This window comes from Ranitomeya variabilis, chromosome 1 (assembly GCF_051348905.1).
Source record: "Ranitomeya variabilis isolate aRanVar5 chromosome 1, aRanVar5.hap1, whole genome shotgun sequence".
Taxonomy (NCBI): domain Eukaryota; kingdom Metazoa; phylum Chordata; class Amphibia; order Anura; family Dendrobatidae; genus Ranitomeya; species Ranitomeya variabilis.
In genome coordinates, this window is record NC_135232.1 from 738899420 (window position 1) to 738925467 (window position 26048).

Below are 26048 nucleotides of genomic sequence, written 5' to 3' on the forward strand. Positions count from 1 at the left end.
TTCATAATTAGTCACACCCATATCCACATCCCAACCACACCCATTTAGCACTGCCGATCACACTGTTTCATATACAATAATTATAAACAAAAAAATATGGCCACACAGTGCCCCATACTGTATAATGGCCACACATGATGCTCCATACTGTATAATGACCGCACATGATGCTCCATACTGTATAATGACCCTACATGATGCTCCATACTGTATAATGGCCGCACATGATGCTCCATACTGTATAATGACCGCACATGATGCTCCATACTGTATGACCGCAAATGATGCTCCATACTGTATAATGACCGCACATGATGCTCCAGACTGTATAATGACCGCACATGATGCTCCATACTGTATAATGACCCCACATGATGCTCCATACTGTATAATGACCGCACATGATGCTCCATACTGTATAATGACCGCACATGATGCTCCATACTGTATAATGACCGCACATGATGCTCCATACTGTATAATGACCGCACATGATGCTCCATACTGTATAATGGCCGCACATGATGCTCCATACTGTATAATGACCGCACATGATGCTCCATACTGTATGACCGCAAATGATGCTCCATACTGTATAATGACCGCACATGATGCTCCAGACTGTATAATGACCGCACATGATGCTCCATACTGTATAATGACCGCACATGATGCTCCATACTGTATAATGGCCGCACATGATGCTCCATACTGTATAATGACCGCACATGATGCTCCATACTGTATGACCGCAAATGATGCTCCATACTGTATAATGACCGCACATGATGCTCCAGACTGTATAATGACCGCACATGATGCTCCATACTGTATAATGACCCCACATGATGCTCCATACTGTATAATGACCGCACATGATGCTCCATACTGTATAATGACCGCACATGATGCTCCGTACTGTATGACCGCAAATGATGCTCCATACTGTATGACCGCACATGATGCTCCATACTGTATAATGACCGCACATGATGCTCCATACTGTATGACCGCAAATGATGCTCCATACTGTATAATGACCGCACATGATGCTCCAGACTGTATAATGACCGCACATGATGCTCCAGACTGTATAATGACCGCACATGATGCTCCAGACTGTATAATGACCGCACATGATGCTCCAGACTGTATAATGACCGCACATGATGCTCCAGACTGTATAATGACATACAGGCACGCAGCTCACACACAGGCACGCAGCTCACACGCACGCAGCTCACAAACACATGCAGCTTTGACACAAATGCATCACACACGCAGCCATCACACACACACGCAGCCATCACACACACACACGCAGCCATCACACACACACACAGCCATCACACACACACACGCAGCCATCACACACACACACACACACGCAGCCATCACACACACACACACACACGCAGCCATCACACACACACACACACACGCAGCCATCACACACACGCAGACATCACACACACACACACACACGCAGCCATCATTCACACACACACACACACACGCAGCCATCACACACACACAGCCATCACACACACACAGCCATCACACACACACAGCCATCACACACACACACACAGCCATCACACACACACACACAGCCATCACACACACACAGCCATCACACACACGCAGCCATCACACACACGCAGCCATCACACACACACACACACACAGCCATCACACACACACAGCCATCACACACACACAGCCATCACACACACACACACAGCCATCACACACACACACAGCCATCACACACACACAGCCATCACACACACACAGCCATCACACACACGCAGCCATCACACACACGCAGCCATCACACACACACACACGCAGCCATCACACACACACAGCCATCACACACACACACGCAGCCATCACACACACACACACACGCGCAGCCATCACACATGCAGCCATCACACACGCAGCCATCACACACACACGCAGCCATCACACACACACACACGCAGCCATCACACACACACACGCAGCCATCACACACACACACGCAGCCATCACACACACACACCCAGCCATCACACACACACACGCAGCCATCACACACACACACACGCAGCCATCACACACACGCAGCCATCACACACACACACGCAGCCATCACACACACGCAGCCATCACACACACACACGCAGCCATCACACACATCACACACACACAATCTCCTCTGTGATGCAGGGGCGGCTGATGTCCATGTGCAGCTCTCTGCTGAAGTCTTCAGTCTCCTGCTCACAGCTCTGCACTATCCCGGCACCTCCCCCGTCTCTCCTTCTCTGCCGGGATAGCAGCTAAGAGCAGAAGCCGGAGCTCCGTGCACACACAGCCAGAGGTAGTGAATCGCTGACCTTTCTTCTTGATTGCTGCAGGCTCTCTCCTTCAGCGTGGCAGCGCCGCACAGGGGGCGGGAGGGGGGGGGGGGTGTTGCGCGGGCGGTCAGGAGGCAGCTTTTATAAAAAAAAAAAAAAAAAAACAGGCTGGCTCTCTCTACGTCCCGGAAGTGGGCGGGGCTTCACCGGCGGCCGCAAATTCGGGATTTTAAATGCCCGAAGCGGGACAGCGGGACCCCGGTGCCAAAGCGGGACTGTCCCGCTGAAATCGGGACGGTTGGGAGGTATGGTTGTACACTAGGTTTTTCTGAAATTTCAGCAGCTGCTCCCCCTAGTGTTTAAAAGTGGAAATTCCAAAACTTTTCAAATTATTTTTCAAATTTTACTAAATTATAAACAAATGATAATATTTTTTAAGAAAATGTAAACATTAATTGTTTACATTTTTACAATTGCTGTAAAAAAAAATTTTTTGATGGCACCTTCCCTTTAAGTTTCCAATCCATTTCATAAGTATTTGGTACCATTGCCCTTACATTGAATGACTTGGGTCACACGTTTGGGATCACCTTCCACAAGCTTCTCACAATAGTTGGTCGGAATTTGGGCCCATTCCTCCTGACAAAACGGGTGTAACTGATCCCGGTGTGTAGGTCGCTTTGCTCGCACCAGCCTTTTCAGCTTTTCCCATACATTTTTACTAGGATTGTGATCGGGGATTTGTGATGGCCGCTCCAAAACATTGATTTTGTTCTCCTGAAGCCACTTTGTTACCATTTTGGCAGTATGCTTCAGGTCATTATCCATTTGGAAGACCCATTTCGGCTCAAGCTTTAACTTCCTGGCTGATGTGTTGAGTATTGCCACATAGTCTTCTTTTCTCATGATGCCATCTATTTTGTGAAGTGCACCCATCCCTCCTGCAGCAAACAACCCCACAACATGATGTTGCCACCCGCCCCCCCTTGTGTTTCACACTGGGGATGGTGTTCCCTTTTTCCTACAAACGTAACGATGGTCATTATGCCCAAAAAGTTCAGTTTTAGTTTCATCAGACCACAGGACGTCTCCAAAAATTGTGTTTTCTGTTCCTGTGTGCATTTGCAAACATTACTCTGGCTTTTTAATGTTTCTTTTGGAGTACTGGCTTCTTCCTGTCAGAGTGGCCTTTCAGCTCATGTTGATACAGTACTCGTTTCACTGTGGATATTGAGACAGTTACCAGCTTCCACCATCATCTATACAAGGTCTCTTGCTTTTGTCCTTTGATTGATGTGCACATGCACCAAGAAGTAGAAGTAAAGCGCAAATAGAGTCTTAACTGGTTAAGAACATGGGGTGCATCGGCGAGAGGTATGCTCAGCTTGTTTTGTTGCAACTAAGCAACATGTAAAAAGCATGGATCAGCTGCTGCAGGACACTGGTCCAGAGACCGAGGATAATGGTGAAACCGGGTGTATGTATCCAAATATGTGCTGCTGATAAAGATGGATGGCAGACGATATTCTTCAAAGCTTTATTTCTAACAGGTTTTGAGGTCAACCAGAACCTCTTCCTCAGGATAAAACCTTACAAAAACAAGGTATTTTCAGGTTTCTTGAAGTTGTACCCAAGGATGAGCCAGACTTGAGCAAGTCCTCAGTTGTCTTCCAAATATCTTGACTTTTTTTTTGAGACTTTCCAATGATGCTACACAAAGAAGCAGTGTGTTTCAGGTGTGCGTTTAAAATACATCCACAGGTGTGTCTCTTAATTAACTCAGATGTTGCCAAATAAGCCATCGCAAGCTTCCAAACGCATATCATCATCATATGGGCAGTCCAGATTAAAGGCATAGTGATCTTAAGGTACCGTCACACTCAGCGACGCTGCAGCGATATAGACAACGAGCCGATCGCTGCAGCGTCGCTGTTTAGGTCGCTGGGGAGCTGTCACACAGACAGCTCTCTCCAGCGACCAACGATCAGGGGAACGACTTCGGCATCGTTGAAACTGTCTTCAACGATGCCGAAGTCCCCGGGTAACCAGGGTAAACATTGGGTTACTAAGTGCAGGGCCGTGCTTAGTAACCCGATATTTACCCTAGTTACCATTGTAAAAGTAAAAAAAAAAACAGTACATACTCACCTTCTGATGTCTGTCACGTCCCCCGGCGTCCACAGGGTTACGCGCTGCTGCTCAGAGCTTCCTGCACTGACTGAATGTGTCAGCGCCGGCAGTAAAGCAGAGCACAGCGGTGACGTCACCGCTGTGCTCTGCTGCCGGCGCTGACACAGTCAGTGCAGAAAGCTCTCGGCAGCAGCGCGTAACCCTGTGGACGCCGGGGGACGTGACAGACATCAGAAGGTGAGTATGTACTGTTTTTTTTTGTTTGTTTGTTTTTTTAGCAAATTTTGGTAATTTTTTTCACCACTTAGGTAAAAAATAACCTAGTCATGTTTGGTGTCTATGAACTCGTAATGACCTGGGGAATCATAATGGCAGGTCAGTTTTAGCATTTAGTGAACCTATCAAAAAAGCCAAGCAAAAAACAAGTGTGGGATTGCACTTTTTTTGCAATTTCACCGCACTTGGAATTTTTTTCCCGTTTTCTAGTACACGTCATGGTAAAACCAATGATGTCGTTCAAAAGTACAACTCGTCCCGCAAAAAATAAGCCCTCACATGGCCAAATTGACGGAAAAATAAAAAAGTTATGGCTCTGGGAAGGAGGGGAGTGAAAAACGAACACGGAAAAACGAAAAATCCCACGGTCATTACATAGTTACATAGTTAAGGTTGAAGGAAGACTGTAAGTCCATTTAGTTCAACCCATAGCCTAACCTAACATGCCCTAACATGTTGATCCAGAGGAAGGCAAAAAAAACCCATGTGGCAAAGAGTAACTCCACCATGGGGAAAAAAATTTCTTCCCGACTCCACATACGGCAATCAGACTAGTTCCCTGGATCAACGCCTTATCAAGGAATCTAGTGTATATATACCCTGTAACATTATACTTTTCCAGAAAGGCATCCAGTCCCCTCTTAAATTTAATTAATGAATCACTCATTACAACATCATACGGCAGAGAGTTCCATAGTCTCACTGCTCTTACAGTAAAGAATCCGCGTCTGTTATTATGCTTAAACCTTCTTTCCTCCAGATGTAAAGGATGCCCCCTTGTCCCTGTCTCAGGTCTATGATTAAAAAGATCATCAGAAAGGTCTTTGTACTGTCCCCTCATATATTAATACATTAAAATAAGATCACCCCTTAGTCTTCGTTTTTCCAAACTAAATAGCCCCAAGTGTAATAACCTATCTTGGTATTGCAGACCCCTCAGTCCTCTAATAACCTTGGTCGCTCTTCTCTGCACCCGCTCCAGTTCAGCTATATCTTTCTTATACACCGGAGACCAGAACTGTGCACAGTATTCTAAGTGTGGTCGCACTAGTGACTTGTATAGAGGTAAAATTATGTTCTCCTCATGAGCATCTATGCCTCTTTTAATACATCCCATTATTTTATTTGCCTTTGTAGCAGCTGCCTGACACTGGCCACTGAATATGAGTTTGACATCCACCCATACTCCCAGGTCTTTTCATTGATGGTTTTGCCCAGAGTTTTAGAATTAAGCACATAGTTATACATCTTATTACTTCTACCCAAGTGCATGACCTTACGGTCATGAAGGGGTTAAAAAAAATCCATACATTTGATTGAATATGTTATAAATCTTTTTTTTGTTTCAGGAATTTTCATTGTCAGGGTTACAAATTAACTTCCCAATGTATTCTGGTGAAGAACGTTCAGAATCCAGCAGGCCCGTACTAGGTTTTCTCGGTACAATATAATAATATGACTTTGGTCGGTTTCAGGAATTTTATATTTTAATTTAAGCTGAATAAATGGAACAAAGTTCTCATCATGAACTGTTTTAACCAATTTTAGTCCAACCTTCTTCCAGGATAACAAAATGTTTTGATTAGTTCTAAGGTTTATTTAAGGAATATTTATATTTTTTATTTGCTCAAATTTAGAACTATTTCTTTGGTAGAACTGAAAATGTTTACTAAGCGGACAGAAAAGCAAAGGTAGTCTGAGGGTCTGGTAAATGCGTGTTAGGATTTAGTTAAAAGGTTAGTAAAAGAATGTAGCCGGGATTTTATGCTTAAGGAAGATTCACAATCTACCCAAGCCGAGGAATCCGTATTTGTAAACCAATTCTGGCTTTAACCCCTTAACGACCGCCGATACGTCTTTTAACGGCGGCCGCTAAGGGTACTTAAACCACAGCGCCGTTAATTAACGGCGCTGTGGAAAAAGTGAATAGCGCCCCCCAGAGTCGGATTTTCTCTGGGGTCTCGGTTGCCGAGGGTAGCCGAGACCCCAGAGAACATGATTCGGGGGTTTTTTACCGACCCCCGAGTTGCGATCGCCGGTAATTAACCGTTTACCGGCGGTCGCAACAAAGAAAAAAAACGCGATTTGCCATTTAATTTCTCTGTCCTCCGATGTGATCGCACATCGGAGGACAGAGAAATAGGGCCCCCGATAGCCCCCCAATACTCACCTATCTCCCCCGGTGCTCCTCGTGGCTCCCGATGGGCGCCGCCATCTTTTTCCAGGGAAAAAATGGCGGGCGCAAGCGCAGTGCGCCTGCCGCCCGGCCCCCGGAAGATCTTTGGGGTCTCGGCTGCCGGGGGTAGCCGGGACCCCAAAGAACATGATCGGGGTCGGTTTTTACCGACCCCTGTTTTGCGATCGCCGGTAATTAACGGTTTACCGGCGACCGCAAAAAAAAAAAAAAAAAAAAAGCGATCTGTAATTCTCTGTCCTCTGATGTGATCGCACATCAGAGGACCGAGAAATAGGGGGATTCTGGGACCCTATCATACTTACCGGTGTCCCTGGGTCCTCCTGCGTCTCCTCTGCCGGCCGGCTTCTTCCTCGGGAAGGAGAGACGAGTTGGGGCTAAAATTAGGGCTAGAGTTAGGGTTGGGGCTAAATTTAGGGTTAGGGTTGGGGCTAAATTTAAGGTTAGGGCTAGGGTTAGGCTACTTTCACACTAGCGTTTTTTGGCTTCCGTCGCAATGCGCCGTTTTGGAGAAAAAACGCATCCTGCAAAAGTGCTTGCAGGATGCGTTTTTTCTCCATTGACTTGCATTAGCGACACATTGCGACGGATTGCCACACGTCGCATCCGTCGTGCGACGGATGCGTCGTGCTTTAGCGGACCGTCGGCACAAAAAACGCTACATGTAACTTTTTTTGTGCGACGTGTCCGCCATCCCCGCCTCCCCGCACCTCACAATGGGGCAGCGGATGCGTTGAAAAACAGCATCCGCTGCACCCGTTGTGCGGCGCTTACAACGCTAGCGTCGGTACGTCGGCCCGACACACTGCGACGGGCCGAGTATGATGCTAGTGTGAAAGTAGCCTTGGGCTTCTTTCACACTTGCGTCGGTACGGGGCGGTCGCAATGCGTCGGCCCGACGTACCGACGCACGTTGTGAAAATTGTGCACAACGTGGGCAGCGGATGCAGTTTTTCAACGCATCCGCTGCCCAGTCTATGTCCTGGGGAGGAGGGGGCAGAGTTACGGCCACGCATGCGCGGAAATGGCGGACGCGACGTACACAAAAAAGGTTACATTGAACTTTTTTTGTGACGACGGTCCGCCAAAACACAACGGATCCAGTGCACGATGGACGCGACGTGTGGCCATCCGTCGGCAATACAAGTCTATGGGCAAAAAAGGCATCCTGTGGGCACATTTGCTGGATCCGTTTTTTGTCCAAAACAACGGATTGCGACGGATGCCACACGACGCAAGTGTGAAAGTAGCCTTAGGGTTGGGGCTAAAGTTAGGGCTAGGGTTAGGGTTAAATTTAGGGTTAGGGTTGGGGCTAAATTTAGGGTTAGGGTTGGGGCTAAATTTAGGGTTAGGGCTAAAGTTAGGGTTGGGGCTAAAATTAGGGTTGGGGCTAAAATTAGGGTTGGGGCTAAAATTAGGGTTGGGGCTAAAGTTAGGGTTGGGGCTAAAGTTAGGGTTAGGGTTGGGGCTAAAGTTAGGGTTAGAGTTGGGATTAGGGTTAGGGTTTGGATTAGGGTTGGTATTAGGGTTACGTTTGGGATTAGGGTTGGGATTAGGGTTACGTTTGGGATTAGGGTTGGGATTAGGGTTAGGGTTGGGATTAGGGTTAAGGTTGGGGTTAGGGTTAAGGTTAGGGTTGGGATTAGGGTTAGGGGTGTATTGGGATTAGGGTTAGGTTTGAGGTTAGGGTTGAGATTAGGATTAGGGGTGTGTTGGATTTAGGGTTTTGATTAGGGTTATGGTTAGGGTTGAGATTAGGGCTGTTTTGGGGTTAGGGTTGTGATTATTGTTAGGGTTGTGATTAGGATTATGGATTGGGTTGAGGTTAGGGGTGTGTTGGGGTTAGGGTTGGAGTTAGAATTGGGGGGTTTCCACTGTTTAGGTACATCAGGGGGTCTCCAAACATGACAGCCAATTTCGCGCTAAAAAAGTCAAATGGTGCTCCCTCCCTTCTGAGCTCTACCATGCGCCCAAACAGTGGTTTACCCCCACATATGGGGCATCAGCGTACTCGGGATAAATTGGACAACAACTTATGGGGTCCAATTTCTCCTGTTACCCTTGTGAAAATAAAAACTTGGGGGCTAAAAATCTTTTGTGGAAATTTTTTTTTTAATTTTCACTACTCTGCATTATAAACTTCTGTGAAGCACTTGAGCATTCAAAGTTCTTACCACATATCTAGATAAGTTCCTTAGGGGGTCTAGTTTCCAAAATTTGGTCACTTGTGGGGGGTTTCAACTGTTTAGGTACATCAGGGGCTCTGCAAACGCAACATAACACCCACAGACAATTCTATCAAAGTCTGCATTCCAAAATGGCGCTCCTTCTCTTCCGAGCTCTGCTGTGTGCCCAAACAGTGGTTCTGAAGTAAAATGTTTGCAAAAAAAAGTTAAATGTTCATTTTTTTTTTCCACATTGTTTCAGTTCCTGTGAAGCACGTAAAGGGTTAATAAACTTCTTGAATGTGGTTTTGAGCAGCTTGAGGGGTGCAGTTTTTAGAATGGTGTCACACTTGGTTATTTTCTATCATATAGACCCCTCAAAATGACTTCAAAGGTGATGTGGTCCCTAAAAAAAAGATGGTGTTGTAAAAATGAGAAATTGCTGGTTAACTTTTAACCCTTATAACTCCCTAACAAAAAAAAATTTTGTTTCCAAAATTGTGCTGATGTAAAGTAGACATGTGGGAAATGTTATTTATAAACTATTTTTCGTGACATATCTCTGATTTAAGGGCATAAAAATAAAAAATTTGAAAATTGCAAAATTGTAAAAAAAATTTCCATATTTCAATTTTTTTCATAAATAATCGTAAGTAATATCGAAGAAATGTTACCACTAACTTGAAGTACAATATGTCACGAAAAAACAGTCTCAGAATCAGCGGGATCCGATAAAGCGTTCCAGAGTTATAACCTCTTAAAGTGACACTGGTCAGAATTGTAAAAATAGGCTCGGTCATTAAGTACCAAATTGGCTCTGTCACTAAGTGGTTAAGTAGGTTGGTGTAATAATATGCAGCCAAATTGTGACGTCCGAATCCCCCAGAAGACCTTCTGCTTCTCCAGGTTACATTTGTTTAACAAATCCTGAAGGTTTTGAATGTATTTTAATGGGAAAAATAAAGGAACCACTCATAAGATATCTCATGTTTGGGGAAGTGCACACATCTTAACCCCTTTACCCCCAAGGGTGGTTTGAACGTTAATGACCGGGCCAATTTTTACAATTCTGACCACTGTCCTTTTATGAGGTTATAACTCTGGAACGCTTCAACGGATCCTGATGATTCTGTCATTTTTCTCGTGACATATTGTACTTCATGATAGTGGTAAAAAAATGTTGATATTACCTGCGTTTATTTGTGAAAAAAATAGAAATTTGGCGAAAATTTTTAAAATTTAGCAATTTTCCAACTTTAAATTTTTATGCCCTTAAATTACAGAGATATGTTACACAAAATACTTAAGTAACATTTCCCACATGTCTACTTTACATCAGCACTATTTTGGAACCAACCAACATTTTTTTTTTTGTTAGGGATTTATAAGGGTTAAAAGTTGACCAGCAATTTGTCGTTTTTACAACGCCATTTTTTTTTAGGGACCACATCACATTTGAAGTCATTTTGTGGGGTCTATATGATAGAAAATAACCAAGTGTGACACCATTCTAAAAACTGAACCCCTCAAGGTGCTCAAAACCACATTCAAGAAGTTTATTAACCCTTCAGGTGTTTCACAGGAATTTTTGGAATGTTTAAAAAAAAAAAATGAACATTTAACTTTTTTTTCACAAAAAATTTAATTCATCTCCAATTTGTTTTATTCTACCAAGGGTAACAGGAGAAAATGGACCCCAAAAGTTGTTGTGCAATTTGTCCTGAGTACGCTGATACCCGATATGTGGGGGTAAACCACTGTTTGGGCGCATGGCAGAGCTCAGAAGGGAAGGAGCGCCATTTGACTTTTCAAAATTGACTGGAATTGAGATGGGACGCCATGTTGCGTTTGGGGAGCCCCTGATGTGCCTAAACATTGAACACCACAAGTGACACCATTTTGGAAAGTAGACCCCCTAAGGAACTTATCTAGATTTGTTGTGAGAGCTTTGAACCCCCAAGTGTTTCACTACAGTTTATAACACAGAGCCGTGAAAATAAAAAATAATTTTTATTTTTTATTTTTATAGCAGGTTTTTTAGCGGATTTTTATGATTGGCAGCTGTCGCACACTAAAAGACACTTTTTATTGCAAAAAAATAGTTTTTGCGTCTCCACATTTTGAGAGCTATAATTTCTCCATACTTTGGTCCACAGAGTCATGTGAGGTCTTGGTTTTTGCGGGACGAGTTGCCGTTTTTATTGGTAACATTTTCGGGCACCTGACATTTTTTGATCACTTTTTATTTCGATGTTTGTGAGGCAGAATTACCAAAAACCAGCTATTCATGAATTTATTTTTTGGGGGGGGCGTTTATACTGTTCTGCGTTTTGTAAAATTGATAAAGCAGTATTATTCTTCGGGTCAGTACGATTACAGCGATAACTCATTTTTTTTATGTTTTGGCTCTTTTATACGATAAAAACTATTTTATATAAAAAATAATTATTTTTGCATCGCTTTATTCTGAGACCTATAACTTTTTTATTTTTTGCACTGATGATGCTGTATGGCGGCTCGTTTTTCGCAGGACAAGATGACGTTTTCAGCGGTATCTTTTTGATAGCGTGTTATTCCACTTTGGCGGTATGATAAAGCGTTGTTGTTTGCCTCGTTTTTGGGGGGTTTTTTTACGTTGTTCACTGAAGGGGTTAACTAGTGGGACAGTTTTATAGGTCGGGTCGTTACGGACGCAGCGATACTTAATATGTGTACTTTTATTGTTTTTTTATTTAAAGAAATGTATTTATGGGAACAATATTTTTTTTTTTCTTTATTTAGGATTTTTTTTTAATTTTTTTACACATCTGAATATTTTTTTCTGACACTTTGCACAGCACTCTGTCAGATCAGCGATCTGACAGGCAGGGCTGCAGGCTTACCAGCGCTTGCTCTGAGCAGGCGCTGGTAAGCCACCTCCCTGCAGGACCCGGAAGCAGCCCCATGGCCATTTTGGATCCAGGGCCTGCAGGGAGAAGGAGGTAGGAGACCCTCGGAGCAACGCAATCACGTTGCTCCGAGGGTCTCAGGGAAGGATGCAGGGAGCCCCCTCCCTGCGCGATGCTTCCCTATACCGCCGGAACGCTGCGATCATCTTTGATCGCGGTGTGCCCGGGGTTAATGTGCCAGGAGTGGTCCGTGACCGCTCCTGGCACATAGTGCCGGATGTCAGCTGCGATAGTCAGCTGACACTGGGCCGTGCTCCCCCCGTGAGCACGGCCGATCGCATATGACGTACTATCCCGTCAGTGGACATACGGGCCCACCCCACCTCGACGGGATAGTACGTCTAATGTCAGAAAGGGGTTAAAGATCATTAACTTTCCCATCCATGAAAAGTCAACTTTTAAAAAATTCTTCAAAACTTCCTGAATAATCTTGAGTGAGATTTTTAATATCATGTTTTTTATTTTAGTGGGATCTACATAAGACAAGTCCTACATAATTGATAGAATCATTTTCCCAAAAAAGAGGATATATTTTGTGTGAGTTGGTTTGGACATCAGTTAAAAAAGGGATGAATTTTGTATTTATTTTTGTTGACTTTGTAGTATGAAACGCAAATTTCTTGTGTAAGAACTTCTTTGATTGAAATAAGAGGGTGGCCTAGAGACAGAATTATGTCGTCATCGTAAAGACAGATTTTATTGCTATTATTAATGTTATTTTTTTCCGCTAATGGTTCCCTGGCAAATAATAAAGGGGAAAGCAGACAGCATTGATGTGTTTTGTTGGTATTGGAGAAGGCGCTCGACAGATAGCCACTAGCCAAAAGTTGGCATTTGGACCGGCATGAAGAGCCTTAACCCCTTTCTGACATTAGGCATACTATCCCGTCGAGGTGGGGTGGGCCCGTATGACCACCGACGGGATAGTACGTCATATGCGAGTGTCAGCTGACTATCACAGCTGACATCCAGCACTATGTGCCAGGAGCGGTCACGGACCGCCCCTGGCACATTAACCCCCGGAACACTGCGATCAAACATGATCGCAGCGTTTCGGCGGCATAGGGAAGCATTGCGCAGGGAGGGGGCTCCTACCTCCTCCTCCCTGCAGGCCCCAGATCCAAATGGCCACGAGGTTGCTTCCGGGTCCTGCAGGGAGGTGGCTTACAAGCGCCTGCTCAGAGCAAGCGCTGGTAAGCCAGGAGCAGTGCACGTCAGATCGCTGATCTGGCACAGTGCTGTGCAAAGTGTCAGATCAGCTATCGGACACTTTAGTGTGATGTCCCCCCTGGGGCAATTTAAAAAAGAAAAAAAAAATCCTAAATAAAGAATAATATATATATATTGTTCCAATAAATACATTTCTTTATCTAAATAAAAAAACAATAAGAGTACACATATTTAGTATCGCCGCGTCCGTAACGACCCGACCTATAAAACTGTCTCACTAGTTAACCCCTTCAGTGAACACCGTCACAAAAAAAAGAGGCAAAAAACGACGCTTTATTATCATACCGCCGAACAAAAAGTGGAATAACACGCGATCAAAAAAAGGATATAAATATCCATGGTACCGCTGAAAACGTCATCTTCTCCCGCAAAAAACGAGCCGCCATACAGCGTCATGAGCAAAAAATAAAAAAGTTATAGTACTCAGAATAAAACGATGCAAAAATAATTATTTTTGATATAAAATAGTTTTTATTGTATAAAAGCGCCAAAACATAAAAATAAATTATATAAATGAGGTATCGCTGTAATCGTACTAACCCGAAGAATAAAACTGCTTTATCCATTTTACCAAACGCGGAACGGTATAAACGTCTCCCCCAAAAGAAATTCATGAATAGCTGGTTTTTGGTCATTCTGCCTCACGGAATAAAAAGCGATCAAAAAATGTCACATGCCCTAAAATGGTTCCAATAAAAAGTCAACTCGTCCGTCCCGCAAAAAAGAAGACCTCACATGACACAGTGGACAAAAATCTGGAAAAATTATAGCTCTCAAAATGTGGAGACACAAAAACTATTTTTTGCAATAAAAAGCGTTTTTTATGTGTGACAGCTGCCAATCATAAAAATCCGCTAAAAAAACCCGCTATAAAAGTAAATCAAACCCTCCTTTATCACCCCCTTAGTTAGGGGAAAATAATAAAATTTAAAAAATGTATTTATTTCCATTTTCCCGTTAGGGCTAGGGCTTGGGGTAAAGTTAGGGTTGGGGCTTGGGTTAGGGTTGGGGCTGGCTAGGGTTGGGGTTAGGGTTGGGGCTAAAGTTAGGGTTAGGGTTGGGGCTAAAGTTAAAGCCAGGGTTTGGATTACATTTACGGTTGGGATTAGGGTTAGGGGCGTGTTTGGATTAGGGTTTCAGTTAGAATTGGGGGGTTTCCACTGTTTAGGCACATCAGGGGCTTTCCAAACGCGACATGGCGTCCGATCTAATTCCAGCCAATTCTGCATTGAAAAAGTAAAACAGTGCTCCTTCCCTTCCGAGCTCTCCCGTGCGCCCAAACATATGGGGTATCAGTGTACTCAGGACAAATTGCACAACAACTTTTGGGGTCCAATTTCTCCTGTTACCCTTGGTAAAAAACAAAAACAAATTGGAGCTGAAGTAAATTTTTTGTGAAAAAAAATTAAATGTTCATTATTATTTTTATTTTTTTTAAACATTCCAAAAATTCCTGTGAAACACCTGAAGGGTTAATAATCTTCTTGAATGTGGTTTTGAGCACCTTGAGGGGTGCAGTTTTTAGAATGGTGTCACACTTGGGTATTTTCTATCATATAGACCCCTCAAAGTGACTTCAATTGTGATGTGGTCCCTAAAAAAAAAATGGTGTTGTAAAAATGAGAAATTGCTGGTCAACTTTTAACCCTTATAACTCCCTAACAAAAAAAGTTGGTTCCAAAATTGTGCTGATGTAAAGTAGACATGTGGGAAATGTTACTTATTAAGTATTTTGTGTGACATATCTCTGTGATTTAAGGGCATAAAAATTCAAAGTTGGAAAATTGCGAAATTTTCAAAATTTTCGCCAAATATTCGTTTTTTTCACAAATAAACGCAAGTTATATCGAAGAAATTTTACCACTATCATGAAGTACAATATGTCACGAGAAAACAATGTCAGAATCGCCAAGATCCGTTGAAGCGTTCCAGAGTTATAACCTCATAAAGGGACAGTGGTCAGAATTGTAAAAATTGGCCCGGTCATTAACGTGCAAACCACCATTGGGGCTTAAGGGGTTAATATTTTTTACTGCTTGTTTCTTAAGGGTATGTGCACACGTCAGGATTTCTAGCAGAAATTTTCCTGACAAAAACCGGACATTTCTGCCAGAAATCCGCATGCGTTTTTTTCGCGGTTTTCATGTGTTTTTGACGCGTTTTTTGTGCGTTTTTTACAAATGCATAGAATTGCGGGAAAAACGCGGAAAATCCGCAAAATTAATGAACATGCTGCTTTTTTTACTGCGATGCTTTTTTTCGCGGAAAAAAAACGCACCATGTGCACAAAACATGCAGAATGCATTCTAAATGATAGGATGCATAATGTATGCGTTTTTAATGAGTTTTTATAGCGTTTTTATCGCGGAAAAAACCTGATCGTGTGCACATAGCTTTATAAAAGCCAGATTTTTCCAATGTTTTCCTCAAATATAACCAATTGATTCTGTGGAAGGCCTTCGCCTCATGTAGTGTAAGTAAAAGTGAAGGGATTTTCTTTTTATCTAGAAATTCTGTTAAATTATGAGATCTACTCGTTCCATCCGATGCTCGTCATCCTTTTATGAAGCCCAACTGATCCGAATTTCTTATATGGGGGACTATATGGTTTAATCTGTCGGAGGAGATCTTGATATCCGTATTAAGTAATGAAATGGGTCTGAAACTCGTGACTTAAACTGGATTGTTTTGTATTGCCTTTTTCAAAAAAGTTTTCTATAGCACTCAAATTTGGTTTGGGAATCAATGAATTTTCTGCTAAGTTACATCAGTTACTATAGTGTTTGGCAAATTTGTGCACTATTTCTTTAGGATGGGTACAAAAGGAACACTCTTGTTTTTTAAACAATTAATTCTACTTTTAATTCTCTGGTTTTTTTACCCTTAAAGCCATACGTTTAGAGGGTTTATTCACTGCAAAGTAGAAATTGGACCGAACTGTTTAATTCTGTTTCTTAGTTCTATTCTTAGTTTAAGAATTTCAGAGAAAATTTTGAGCAGGGAATAAGCAATTTTGTTGAGATTTTTCTTTATTTCTTATTTCAACTTGAAGTTGTTTTGTTTTTCTTCTCTGGATTGTTTTTTTGACTCTAGAAGAGATTTCAAACACAAAAGAGAACCACAGTATAAAGTGCCAATATAGCATAGATTTTATTACACAATTTATAAAAGAACAAAAAGTACCCAAGGTAACTGCTTAAAAAGCAGGGACGGCTACTACTAATATATACAACAAGTTGTGCCAAAACAGTGCCTGCATATAAATAGTTAATGCTAATCCAAGTCACAAGCACATCAACTACATAGTGTAGTGGTATTGCGCCCTGTCAGAATCAATGATGGCAATGTAATAAGATTATAGTTAGCAAAGTACTGCAGTGCTCAGGTGCTGGGAAAGGTCAGAGAGGCCCAGCTCCTACACACAGCAGTACTTTGCTCTGCCCTCAAAAGGGCAGACAAAGTACGCCTGCGCAGGCGCTGGGCCTCTCTGACCTTTCCCAGCACCTGAGCACTGCAGTACTTTGCTCTGCCCTCAACAGGGCAGATAATGTACGCCTGCATCGGAGCCGCAGCGTGAAGAAAAGAGGACGTCATCCTATGAAGATGGGAGGCCCCGGACCGCGACACCCATCGGACCGCCCCCCCCAGGTGAGTATAACCTAACCTCTTTTTCTCATCTTTCAGGATACATCGGGGGCTTATCTATATCATTACAGAATGCTGTAGCTAAGCCCCTGATGCCGGTGGGCTTAGCTCACCTTCGATTTTGGGGGCAACCGGTTCCCTTTAAGATTTTGGAGATTGGATAATCGAGGCGTTGCATTTCCTTTTGAAGCCTTTAGCGTTGAGTAAGGCTTCAAATGAGGAGCTGAAACGTTGCATGTATCTGTGTGAATAAAGTCCACTTTTTTCACTGCTTTCCATTGGAGTGCTGCTTCCAGTCTATTTTTCCTACAGTTGGAGCCTTTTTGGTGGGTTGTTTGCACCGACAACATTAGGGCCCTGCTGCTATTTCTCCTTATTATTAAATATATCTCTTATCATATTTCCCTGAAAATAAGCCCCAGCATGATTTCCCTGGATTTTTGAAGTATAAGCAATAGTTACAGTCTCAGCCGTTGTTGGCTGGGTAGAAAACCGGGCAATTGCCCAGTGCCCCCAGCATCTGAAGGGCCAAAACATTCCTATTCCAAGGTTGTCTGCTTATGGACCTTTGGTGACATAGGTCATGTGACCATGATGTCACCCAAGGTCCTTTGACAACAGGAGTCTAGAGGACACAGGCTGGTATGTATGTGCAGTGTGTATATACCTGTGTATGTGCAGTGTGTATATGCCTGTGTCTGCATATACGTACAGGTGTGTGCGCAGTGTCTGCATATACACGTGTGTGTTTGCGCAGTGCCTGCATATACACGTGTGTGTGTGCGCGCAGTGTCTGCATATACACGTGTGTGTGCGCAGTGTCTGCATATACACGTGTGTGTGCGCAGTGTCTGCATATACACGTGTGTGTGCGCAGTGTCTGCATATACACGTGTGTGTGCGCAGTGTCTGCATATACACGTGTGTGTGCGCAGTGTCTGCATATACACGTGTGTGTGCGCAGTGTCTGCATATACACGTGTGTGTGCGCAGTGTCTCCATATACACATGTGTGTGTGCGCAGTGTCTGCATATACACGTGTGTGTGCGCAGTGTCTGCATATACACGTGTGTGTGTGTGCAGTGTCTGCATATACACGTGTGTGTGCGCATTGTCTGCATATACACGTGTGTGCGCGCGCGCGCAGTGTCTGCATATACACGTGTGTGCGCGCAGTGTCTGCATATACACGTGTGTGTGCGCAGTGTCTGCATATACACGTGTGTGTGCGCAGTGTCTGCATATATACGTGTGTGTGCGCAGTGTCTGCATATACACGTGTGTGTGTGCGCAGTGTCTACATATACACGTGTGTGCGCGCGCAGTGTCTGCATATACACGTGTGTGCGCGCGCAGTGTCTGCATATACACGTGTGTGTGTGTGCGCAGTGTCTGCATATACACGTGTGTGTGTGTGCGCAATGTCTGCATATACACGTGTGTGTGCGCAGTGTCTGCATATACACATGTGTGCGCGCAGTGTCTGCATATACACGTGTGTGCGCACAGTGTCTGCATATACACGTGTGTGTGCGCGCGCGCAGTGTCTGCATATACACGTGTGTGTGCGCGCGCGCAGTGTCTGCATATACACGTGTGTGTGCGCGCGCAATGTCTGCATATACACGTGTGTGTGTGCGCAGTGTCTGCAAATACACGTGTGTGCGCGCAGTGTCTGCATATACACGTGTGTGCGCGCAGTGTCTGCATATACACGTGTGTGCGCGCAGTGTCTGCATATACACGTGTGTGCGCGCAGTGTCTGCATATACACGTGTGTGCGCGCAGTGTCTGCATATACACGTGTGTGCGCGCAGTGTCTGCATATACACGTGTGCGCGCAGTGTCTGCATATACACGTGTGTGCGCGCAGTGTCTGCATATACACGTGTGTGCGCGCAGTGTCTGCATATACACGTGTGTGCGCGCAGTGTCTGCATATACACGTGTGTGCGCGCGCAGCGTCTGCATATACACGTGTGTGTGCGCGCGCAGCGTCTGCATATACACGTGTGTGTGCGCGCGCAGCGTCTGCATATACACGTGTGTGTGCGCGCGCAGGGTCTGCATATACACGTGTGTGTGCGTGCGCAGTGTCTGCATATACACGTGTGTGTGTGCGTGCGCAATGTCTGCATATACACGTGTGTGCGCGCAGTGTCTGCATATACACGTGTGTGCGCGCAGTGTCTGCATATACACGTGTGTGCGCGCAGTGTCTGCATATACACGTGTGCGCGCGCAGTGTCTGCATATACACGTGTGCGCGCGCAGTGTCTGCATATACACGTGTGTGTGCGCGCAGTGTCTGCATATACACGTGTGTGCGCGCGCAGTGTCTGCATATACACGTGTGTGCGCGCGCAGTGTCTGCATATACACGTGTGTGCGCGCGCAGTGTCTGCATATACACGTGTGTGCGCGCGCAGTGTCTGCATATACACGTGTGTGCGCGCGCAGTGTCTGCATATACACGTGTGTGCGCAGTGTCTGCATATACACGTGTGTGTGTGTGCAATGTCTGCATATACACTTGTGTGTGTGCGCAGTGTCTGCATATACACGTGTGTGCGCGCGCAGTGTCTGCATATACACGTGTGTGCGCGCGCAGTGTCTGCATATACACGTGTGTGTGCGCGCAGTGTCTGCATATACACGTGTGTGTGCGTGCAGTGTCTGCATATATACGTGTGTGCGCAGTGTCTGCATATACACGTGTGCGTATACACGTGTGTGCGCAGTGTGCGTATATACAAATGTGTATGTGCAGTGTTCGTATATACACGTGTGTGTGCGTATATACACATGTGTATGTGCAGTGTGTGCGTATATACACATGTGTATGTGCAGTGTGTGCGTGCGTATATACACGTGTATGTGCAGTGTGTGCGTATATACACGTGTATGTGCAGTGTGTGCGTATATACACGTGTATGTGCAGTGTGTGCGTATATACACGTGTATGTGCAGTGTGTTTGTATATACACGTGTATGTGCAGTGTCTGTGTGTGTGTGTACACGTGTATGTGCAGTGTGTGTGTATACTTTCTTGGTCCAGAATAAATGTGGATCGTTGTTCATGGCAACAAAAATAAGTATACCTGACCTCCCCTGAATATAAGCCCTCACCACAGAGCACAGAATAATATCAGCCTCTGTGTTTTTATTCTGGGAAATATTTATGTGGACTTTTTGGGGGGTAAGAGGCCACAATATAAAAACAGAACATGAAAGTGAGATCCCTGAGCGTGCCATGTCACGGGCAGTAGCAGCATATTTAATGGTGGGAAGAGGTTGGACCGTGATGGATGTATGCAGGCACTCCCTAGCCCTCCTGACTGAGAGCGGTCACCACCAAGTCTTGCCCACGTTGGTGCTGGCACTGCGCTCACCCCCTGATCGGGGAACGGTCGATTATTGACCAACAGTCATATTGTCACCATGTGCATGCAATGCAAGAAGCGGCAGGGGACTTGGCGGGCTGCAATGGTGGTCTTCATAAAGGTCCCCTGCAGTGATGGTCATAGGGAACCCCCCATCTTGGATGCTTAACCCTTTAAGTCTTGTGTATAGCAGGTAAAGCAAAAAGTACTTGGCTTCTTTTCTGTTTATATGGGGCTTATAGACCTCTATATAGGATGCTACATTGTAATCACTTCCCCCTAAACAAGTAAACTGATTGATAGTTATATATATATATATTGTTTGCCCCCCAGGTTGTAGTCCTTCCTATGTGACAATCTACAGTGAATACGGAATTGATGTGTTTGACGTCCACTCTATGGAATGGGTGCAGACCATAGGACTGAGGAGGGTGAGTCGGACCCCCAGTGACTTACGCGCCCCCTATATGTTGCATATATGTATATACTGGATATTTGCTTCTTTGGCAGATCAAGCCATTAAATGTAGAAGGGACCCTCAACCTGTTGAACTCGGAGCCTCCGCGCCTCCTGTATCTGAAGAGCACATATTCAGGTTGGTTTATGTTCACCCATGTGCACTCACAGTACTTATAGGGTTATCCCGGCTCTGCTCGCTGCCCTATCTGGGGGTAAGTGGGGCCGGTGAAGTCACGTCTACTGCTACCTGATGGGGGCTCATTCTGCAAATTACCAGCCGGCCATCTCTCTAACAGCAGGGCCCCATTCTCCAAAATAAGTGGTAGCAAAGCTGCAGAGACGCTCTCCTTACTGTGTCATGGTCTCCTTCGATGGCCTCTAAATGGACCTGTGACTCTGTCGGCAGCTTTGGGCAATGGCCACTGCAGCGGTCACAGGTCCACAATGAGATGCTATCGGCGGAGGAGGAGCGGTAAGACAAACTCTGCCTAGATTATGGGAATGTTGTAAAGTCCTAACCTGTCAGCAGCTTCTAATCCTATTTTTTGATGGTTTGTAGAAATGTCTGTCTCCAATGTCTTCTAGAAGGGGCCGTCCTCACAGTCCCCGAGACGTCCGATAACAGCAAGAAGCAGATGGTGAGAACCAGGAGTAAGCGAAGATTCGTCTTTAAAGTCCCGGAAGAAGAACGATTACAGCAGCGCAGGTATCGGCGGCGTATATGGCGGCTTTTATCATTTACCGGTAACGTAGATGTAGACTCACCTAAAACTCGCCCTCTTCTTGTAGGGAAATGCTCCGAGATCCCGAGCTGCGCTCGAAGATGATCTCCAACCCCACCAATTTCAACCACGTGGCGCACATGGGTCCTGGAGACGGGATGCAAGTGCTGATGGATCTCCCTCTGGTAAAATATCAGCGGCTCATCGCGTCTCGTATACTCCAGTCACATCCAGAGCTGCATATCATGGCGTGTCGGATACTCCAGTCATATCCAGAGCTGCATATCACAGCGTCTCGTATACTCCAGTCACATCCAGAGCTGCTTTCAAACATCTGCAGAGACTGTTATGCGCAGATACTGAGCTAGCAGGGGGCTGAGATGATGAAGCTGAACTCTGAATGCAGCTCTGGAGTAAACAGCCGAGCTCTTATAAGACACTGCTCTTCTCCTGTCCTCAGAGTGAAAGTCCTCACGCACCGCGCTCTCCAAACTCTCCTGATCTTGCCTTCTTCAAACTTTGAGTCTATCACATGAACCCTGTCTCTGCCAACAACTATCTGCAGCACAAGCCGAGCTCTCGGCCCTCTTCCTCCTCTGCTCCCTCTTTACCAAGGGTAGGAGTATAGCGAAACGGTAGCAGGAATCCACCCCAATCCCTGCAGGCCTGAAACGCAGCAACTAACCAGCAGCATGACGGGAGAAATCCGGAGCAGATCACAGGGTTATAAATGCATGGCTGGTTTCTTCCATGAACAGCTCCATCCCTCTGCACAGGTCGCGTCCAGTATTGCAGCCACATTCAGGTCAGCAGAGCTGCAGTACTGCATGCAGCCACCGTAGTCTGGGGTGGCGCTGCCATGTTTTTCTAATCATGTTGAACGCCTGCTCTCTGTGGCTTGCAGTGTTGTCTCCACCGCTTCATGCTCAGAATATACCGTATACCTGTCATGCAGCTTTTTGGAATATTTTTGGATTTTGAGGCTTATAACCCACTTTGCTGTAACTTTCTGCTTTAGTAAAGTTCCTTTAATTCAATGTGACTGGATTATGGGATGTTTTGGATTATCAGACTTAAACAGAAGTGTACAGAACCTCTGTGGTGATAATAATGTGCCGAGTGATTTATTATTTCCGCTCAGCCTTCAGATGGACCTCTTTCCTACTATCAGATGTTTGCTTGAAGGAAATTTACAGTGTAAAATTAACCACTTTCCTGCTGGCCTAATCTTGCAGAGTTGGATGAGTAGAGGTTCTATATCCAGCACTTCTTGCTTTGCCCTGATGATCGGGTGTTTGAGTCCGTCCGCTGCACCCAGTATAAAGGACATTGCCCGTTAACACTGTGTAAATATTGTAATAACAGTAGCACTAAAATCTTGGTTTCTCCTCCATAGACTGTCATGCCATCGGCCCAAGACGAAAACCCCCGAGAAAAGTCACGTCCACCCTCCACCACCAACCTGGCCCGACAGCAGCAGCTCAGAAGCAGGTCCTACATTTCCTGGCCATCCTCAGGTAAGGGGCTAGCCCCACATGGGTTCCTCTGCTTCTATCCCTAAACTGCCACAGCGTGGTATTAGCCAATTTATTTTCCATTCTGGAGACACCTGGCGCAGCTTATCTCCAGCGTTCCTTTAAGGGAAGATCATTGAGAACTATTGGCGTTTTCGCTATATATTCAATTTTCACCTCAATCAATATGTCCACGTCCGGAGGTCACTAATGTGAAACACTTGTTCCCTTCAGGTACAGGTGATTCATCAAGAAGTATATCAGACATTGATCAAGACATAGAAAAAGAGGTAATCTCCTTTCCCATCCTGTCATAATTTCTGTATTCCTTACAGCACTGCATTTTTTTTTAAATTAAAATGGTGGTTGAGTTAAAAAAAATAAATAAATAAATAAAAATTATTGCATTCACATACATCTGTATGCATTTAGCTCTTTCCTGGTGGTGGCTGTATATATCTTTGTAAAGTGGGCTCCCCCTAGTGGTGGCTGTATATACCTGTGTGTAGTGAGCTCCCCCTAGTGGTGGCTGTATATACCTGTGTGTAGTGAGCTCCCCCTAGTGGGGGCTGTATATACCTTTGTGTAGTGAGCTCCCTCTGGTAGTGGCTGTGTGTAGTGAGCTCCCCCTAGTGGTGGCTGTATATATCTGTGTGTAGTGAGCTCCCTCTGGTGGCTGTGTGTAGTGAGCTCCCTCCGGTAGTGGCTGTGTCGAGAGCTCCCCCTTGTGGTGGCTGTGTATATTTATGTGTAGTGAGCTCCTTCTGATAGTGTCTGTGTGTAGTGAGCTTTCCCTTGTGGTGTATGTAATATGCTTTTGTCTCTGTTTTCATCCTGCAGCCGGATTCAGACTCCACAAAACATTCCACTCCCTCAAACAGCTCCAACCCAAGCAGCCCACCGAGCCCCAACTCCCCACATAGGAACCAACTGACGCTGGACGGCCTGGATCAGTCCGCCTGTGACGCATAGCGGGTGCTGCTGGCGCTCACTCTCCAGAGATGTCATCTTTGTAGTGTGTCAGTCCCATGCAATAGTGCCAAGATGTGTTGCACGGACATCCCCTACCTCTCTCCCCCAACACACAGCACCCCCCACCCCATTATTGTAGATACAACGTAAAGAAAAATCAAGGTTTAATATATGTGATGGAGCTTTTATATGCAAATGAGTTGACCGTTTCTAATATCCGTTCCACTGATAGGAGGTTTTTATTTTGTAAAAAAATTTTATATGATTATCTCCCTTTTTGTACGATGCTGCTAGATTCTGGGAAACAACGAAAGCTGCTGCCACAGGTATCGGTGACGGGCGGAGGAGGAAACGCCAGCAAACTAGGAACATGATTGAGTTTTTTGTCTAGGAACGTGTAGCTTGTTATTGGGATCTCTCTAATGATCCCTGCAAATAGAAGAGGAAGAGACACTAACTCTGTGAGGACCACTCCCATCATGCTCTGACAGCCTGGGGAGTTGTCCCACACAGTCAGCAGCCCACTGGGCCTGAAATAATGTTCTCCTAAATCAGTATTTAAAGCCTAACTATTTCTAATGAAATTGCGCCATAATTCTGCAAACTACTCCAGGAAGTTTATTCTAATTATTTTGTTATTACGTGTAGAGTTGTACATTCCTCAACCGCAAAAGCTCCACGGTACCAGGCGCTCTGTTGCTCAAGCCTTCGTGAGATCGCCGCCCTCGTGTGCCGGGGTGAGATCGCCGCCCTCGTGTGCCGGGGTGAGATCGCCGCCCTCGTGTGCCGGGGTGAGATCGCCGCCCTCGTGTGCCGGGGTGAGATCGCCGCCCTCGTGTGCCGGGGTGAGATCGCCGCCCTCGTGTGCCGGGGTGAGATCGCCGCCCTCGTGTGCCGGGGTGAGATCGCCGCCCTCGTGTGCCGGGGTGAGATCGCCGCCCTCGTGTGCCGGGGTGAGATCGCCGCCCTCGTGTGCCGGGGTGAGATCGCCGCCCTCGTGTGCCGGGGTGAGATCGCCGCCCTCGTGTGCCGGGGTGAGATCGCCGCCCTCGTGTGCCGGGGTGAGATCGCCGCCCTCGTGTGCCGGGGTGAGATCGCCGCCCTCGTGTGCCGGGGTGAGATCGCCGCCCTCGTGTGCCGGGGTGAGATCGCCGCCCTCGTGTGCCGGGGTGAGATCGCCGCCCTCGTGTGCCGGGGTCAGATCGCCGCCCTCGTGTGCCGGGGTGAGATCGCCGCCCTCGTGTGCCGGGGTGAGATCGCCGCCCTCGTGTGTCGGGGTCAGATCGCCGCCCTCGTGTGCCGGGGTGAGATCGCCGCCCTCGTGTGCCGGGGTGAGATCGCCGCCCTCGTGTGCCGGGGTGAGACCGCCGCGCTCGTGTGCCGGGGTTAGATCGCCGCGCTCGTGTGCCGGGGTGAGATCGCCGCCCTCGTGTGCCGGGGTGAGATCGCCGCCCTCGTGTGCCGGGGTGAGATCGCCGCCCTCGTGTGCCGGGGTGAGATCGCCGCCCTCGTGTGCCGGGGTGAGATCGCCGCCCTCGTGTGCCGGGGTGAGATCGCCGCCCTTGTGTGCCGGGGTGAGATCGCCGCCCTCGTGTGCCGGGGTGAGATCGCCGCCCTCGTGTGCCGGGGTGAGATCGCCGCCCTCGTGTGCCGGGGTGAGATCGCCGCCCTCGTGTGCCGGGGTGAGATCGCCGCCCTCGTGTGCTGGGGTCAGATCGCCGCCCTCGTGTGCCGGGGTCAGATCGCCGCCCTCGTGTGCCGGGGTCAGATCGCCGCCCTCGTGTGCCGGGGTCAGATCGCCGCCCTCGTGTGCCGGGGTCAGATCGCCGCCCTCGTGTGCCGGGGTGAGATCGCCGCCCTCGTGTGCCGGGGTGAGATCGCCGCCCTCGTGTGCCGGGGTGAGATCGCCGCCCTCGTGTGTCGGGGTCAGATCGCCGCCCTCGTGTGCCGGGGTCAGATCGCCGCCCTCGTGTGCCGGGGTCAGATTGCCGCCCTCGTGTGCCGGGGTCAGATCGCCGCCCTCGTGTGCCGGGGTGAGATCGCCGCCCTCGTGTGTCGGGGTGA

General features: G+C 46.4%; 1 protein-coding gene across 4 annotated transcripts in view; it reads left to right on the forward strand.

Moving 5' to 3' along the window:
- CDC42BPB (CDC42 binding protein kinase beta) overlaps positions 1 to 24815 on the forward strand; it is a 96046-nt gene extending 71231 nt beyond the window's left edge. For 2 of the 4 annotated variants that reach the window (XM_077268938.1, XM_077268958.1), the window contains 7 exons: positions 20651 to 20748; positions 20828 to 20912; positions 21362 to 21482; positions 21566 to 21683; positions 22895 to 23015; positions 23247 to 23302; positions 23853 to 24815. In XM_077268938.1, the coding sequence (XP_077125053.1) occupies positions 20651 to 20748; positions 20828 to 20912; positions 21362 to 21482; positions 21566 to 21683; positions 22895 to 23015; positions 23247 to 23302; positions 23853 to 23984 (731 nt within the window). In that variant the 3' untranslated portion in view covers positions 23985 to 24815. The remainder of the gene's footprint in view (positions 1 to 20650; positions 20749 to 20827; positions 20913 to 21361; positions 21483 to 21565; positions 21684 to 22894; positions 23016 to 23246; positions 23303 to 23852) is intronic. The other 2 variants (XM_077268948.1, XM_077268967.1) reach the window with 1 other exon arrangement.
- Positions 24816 to 26048: the final 1233 nt, after the last annotated feature.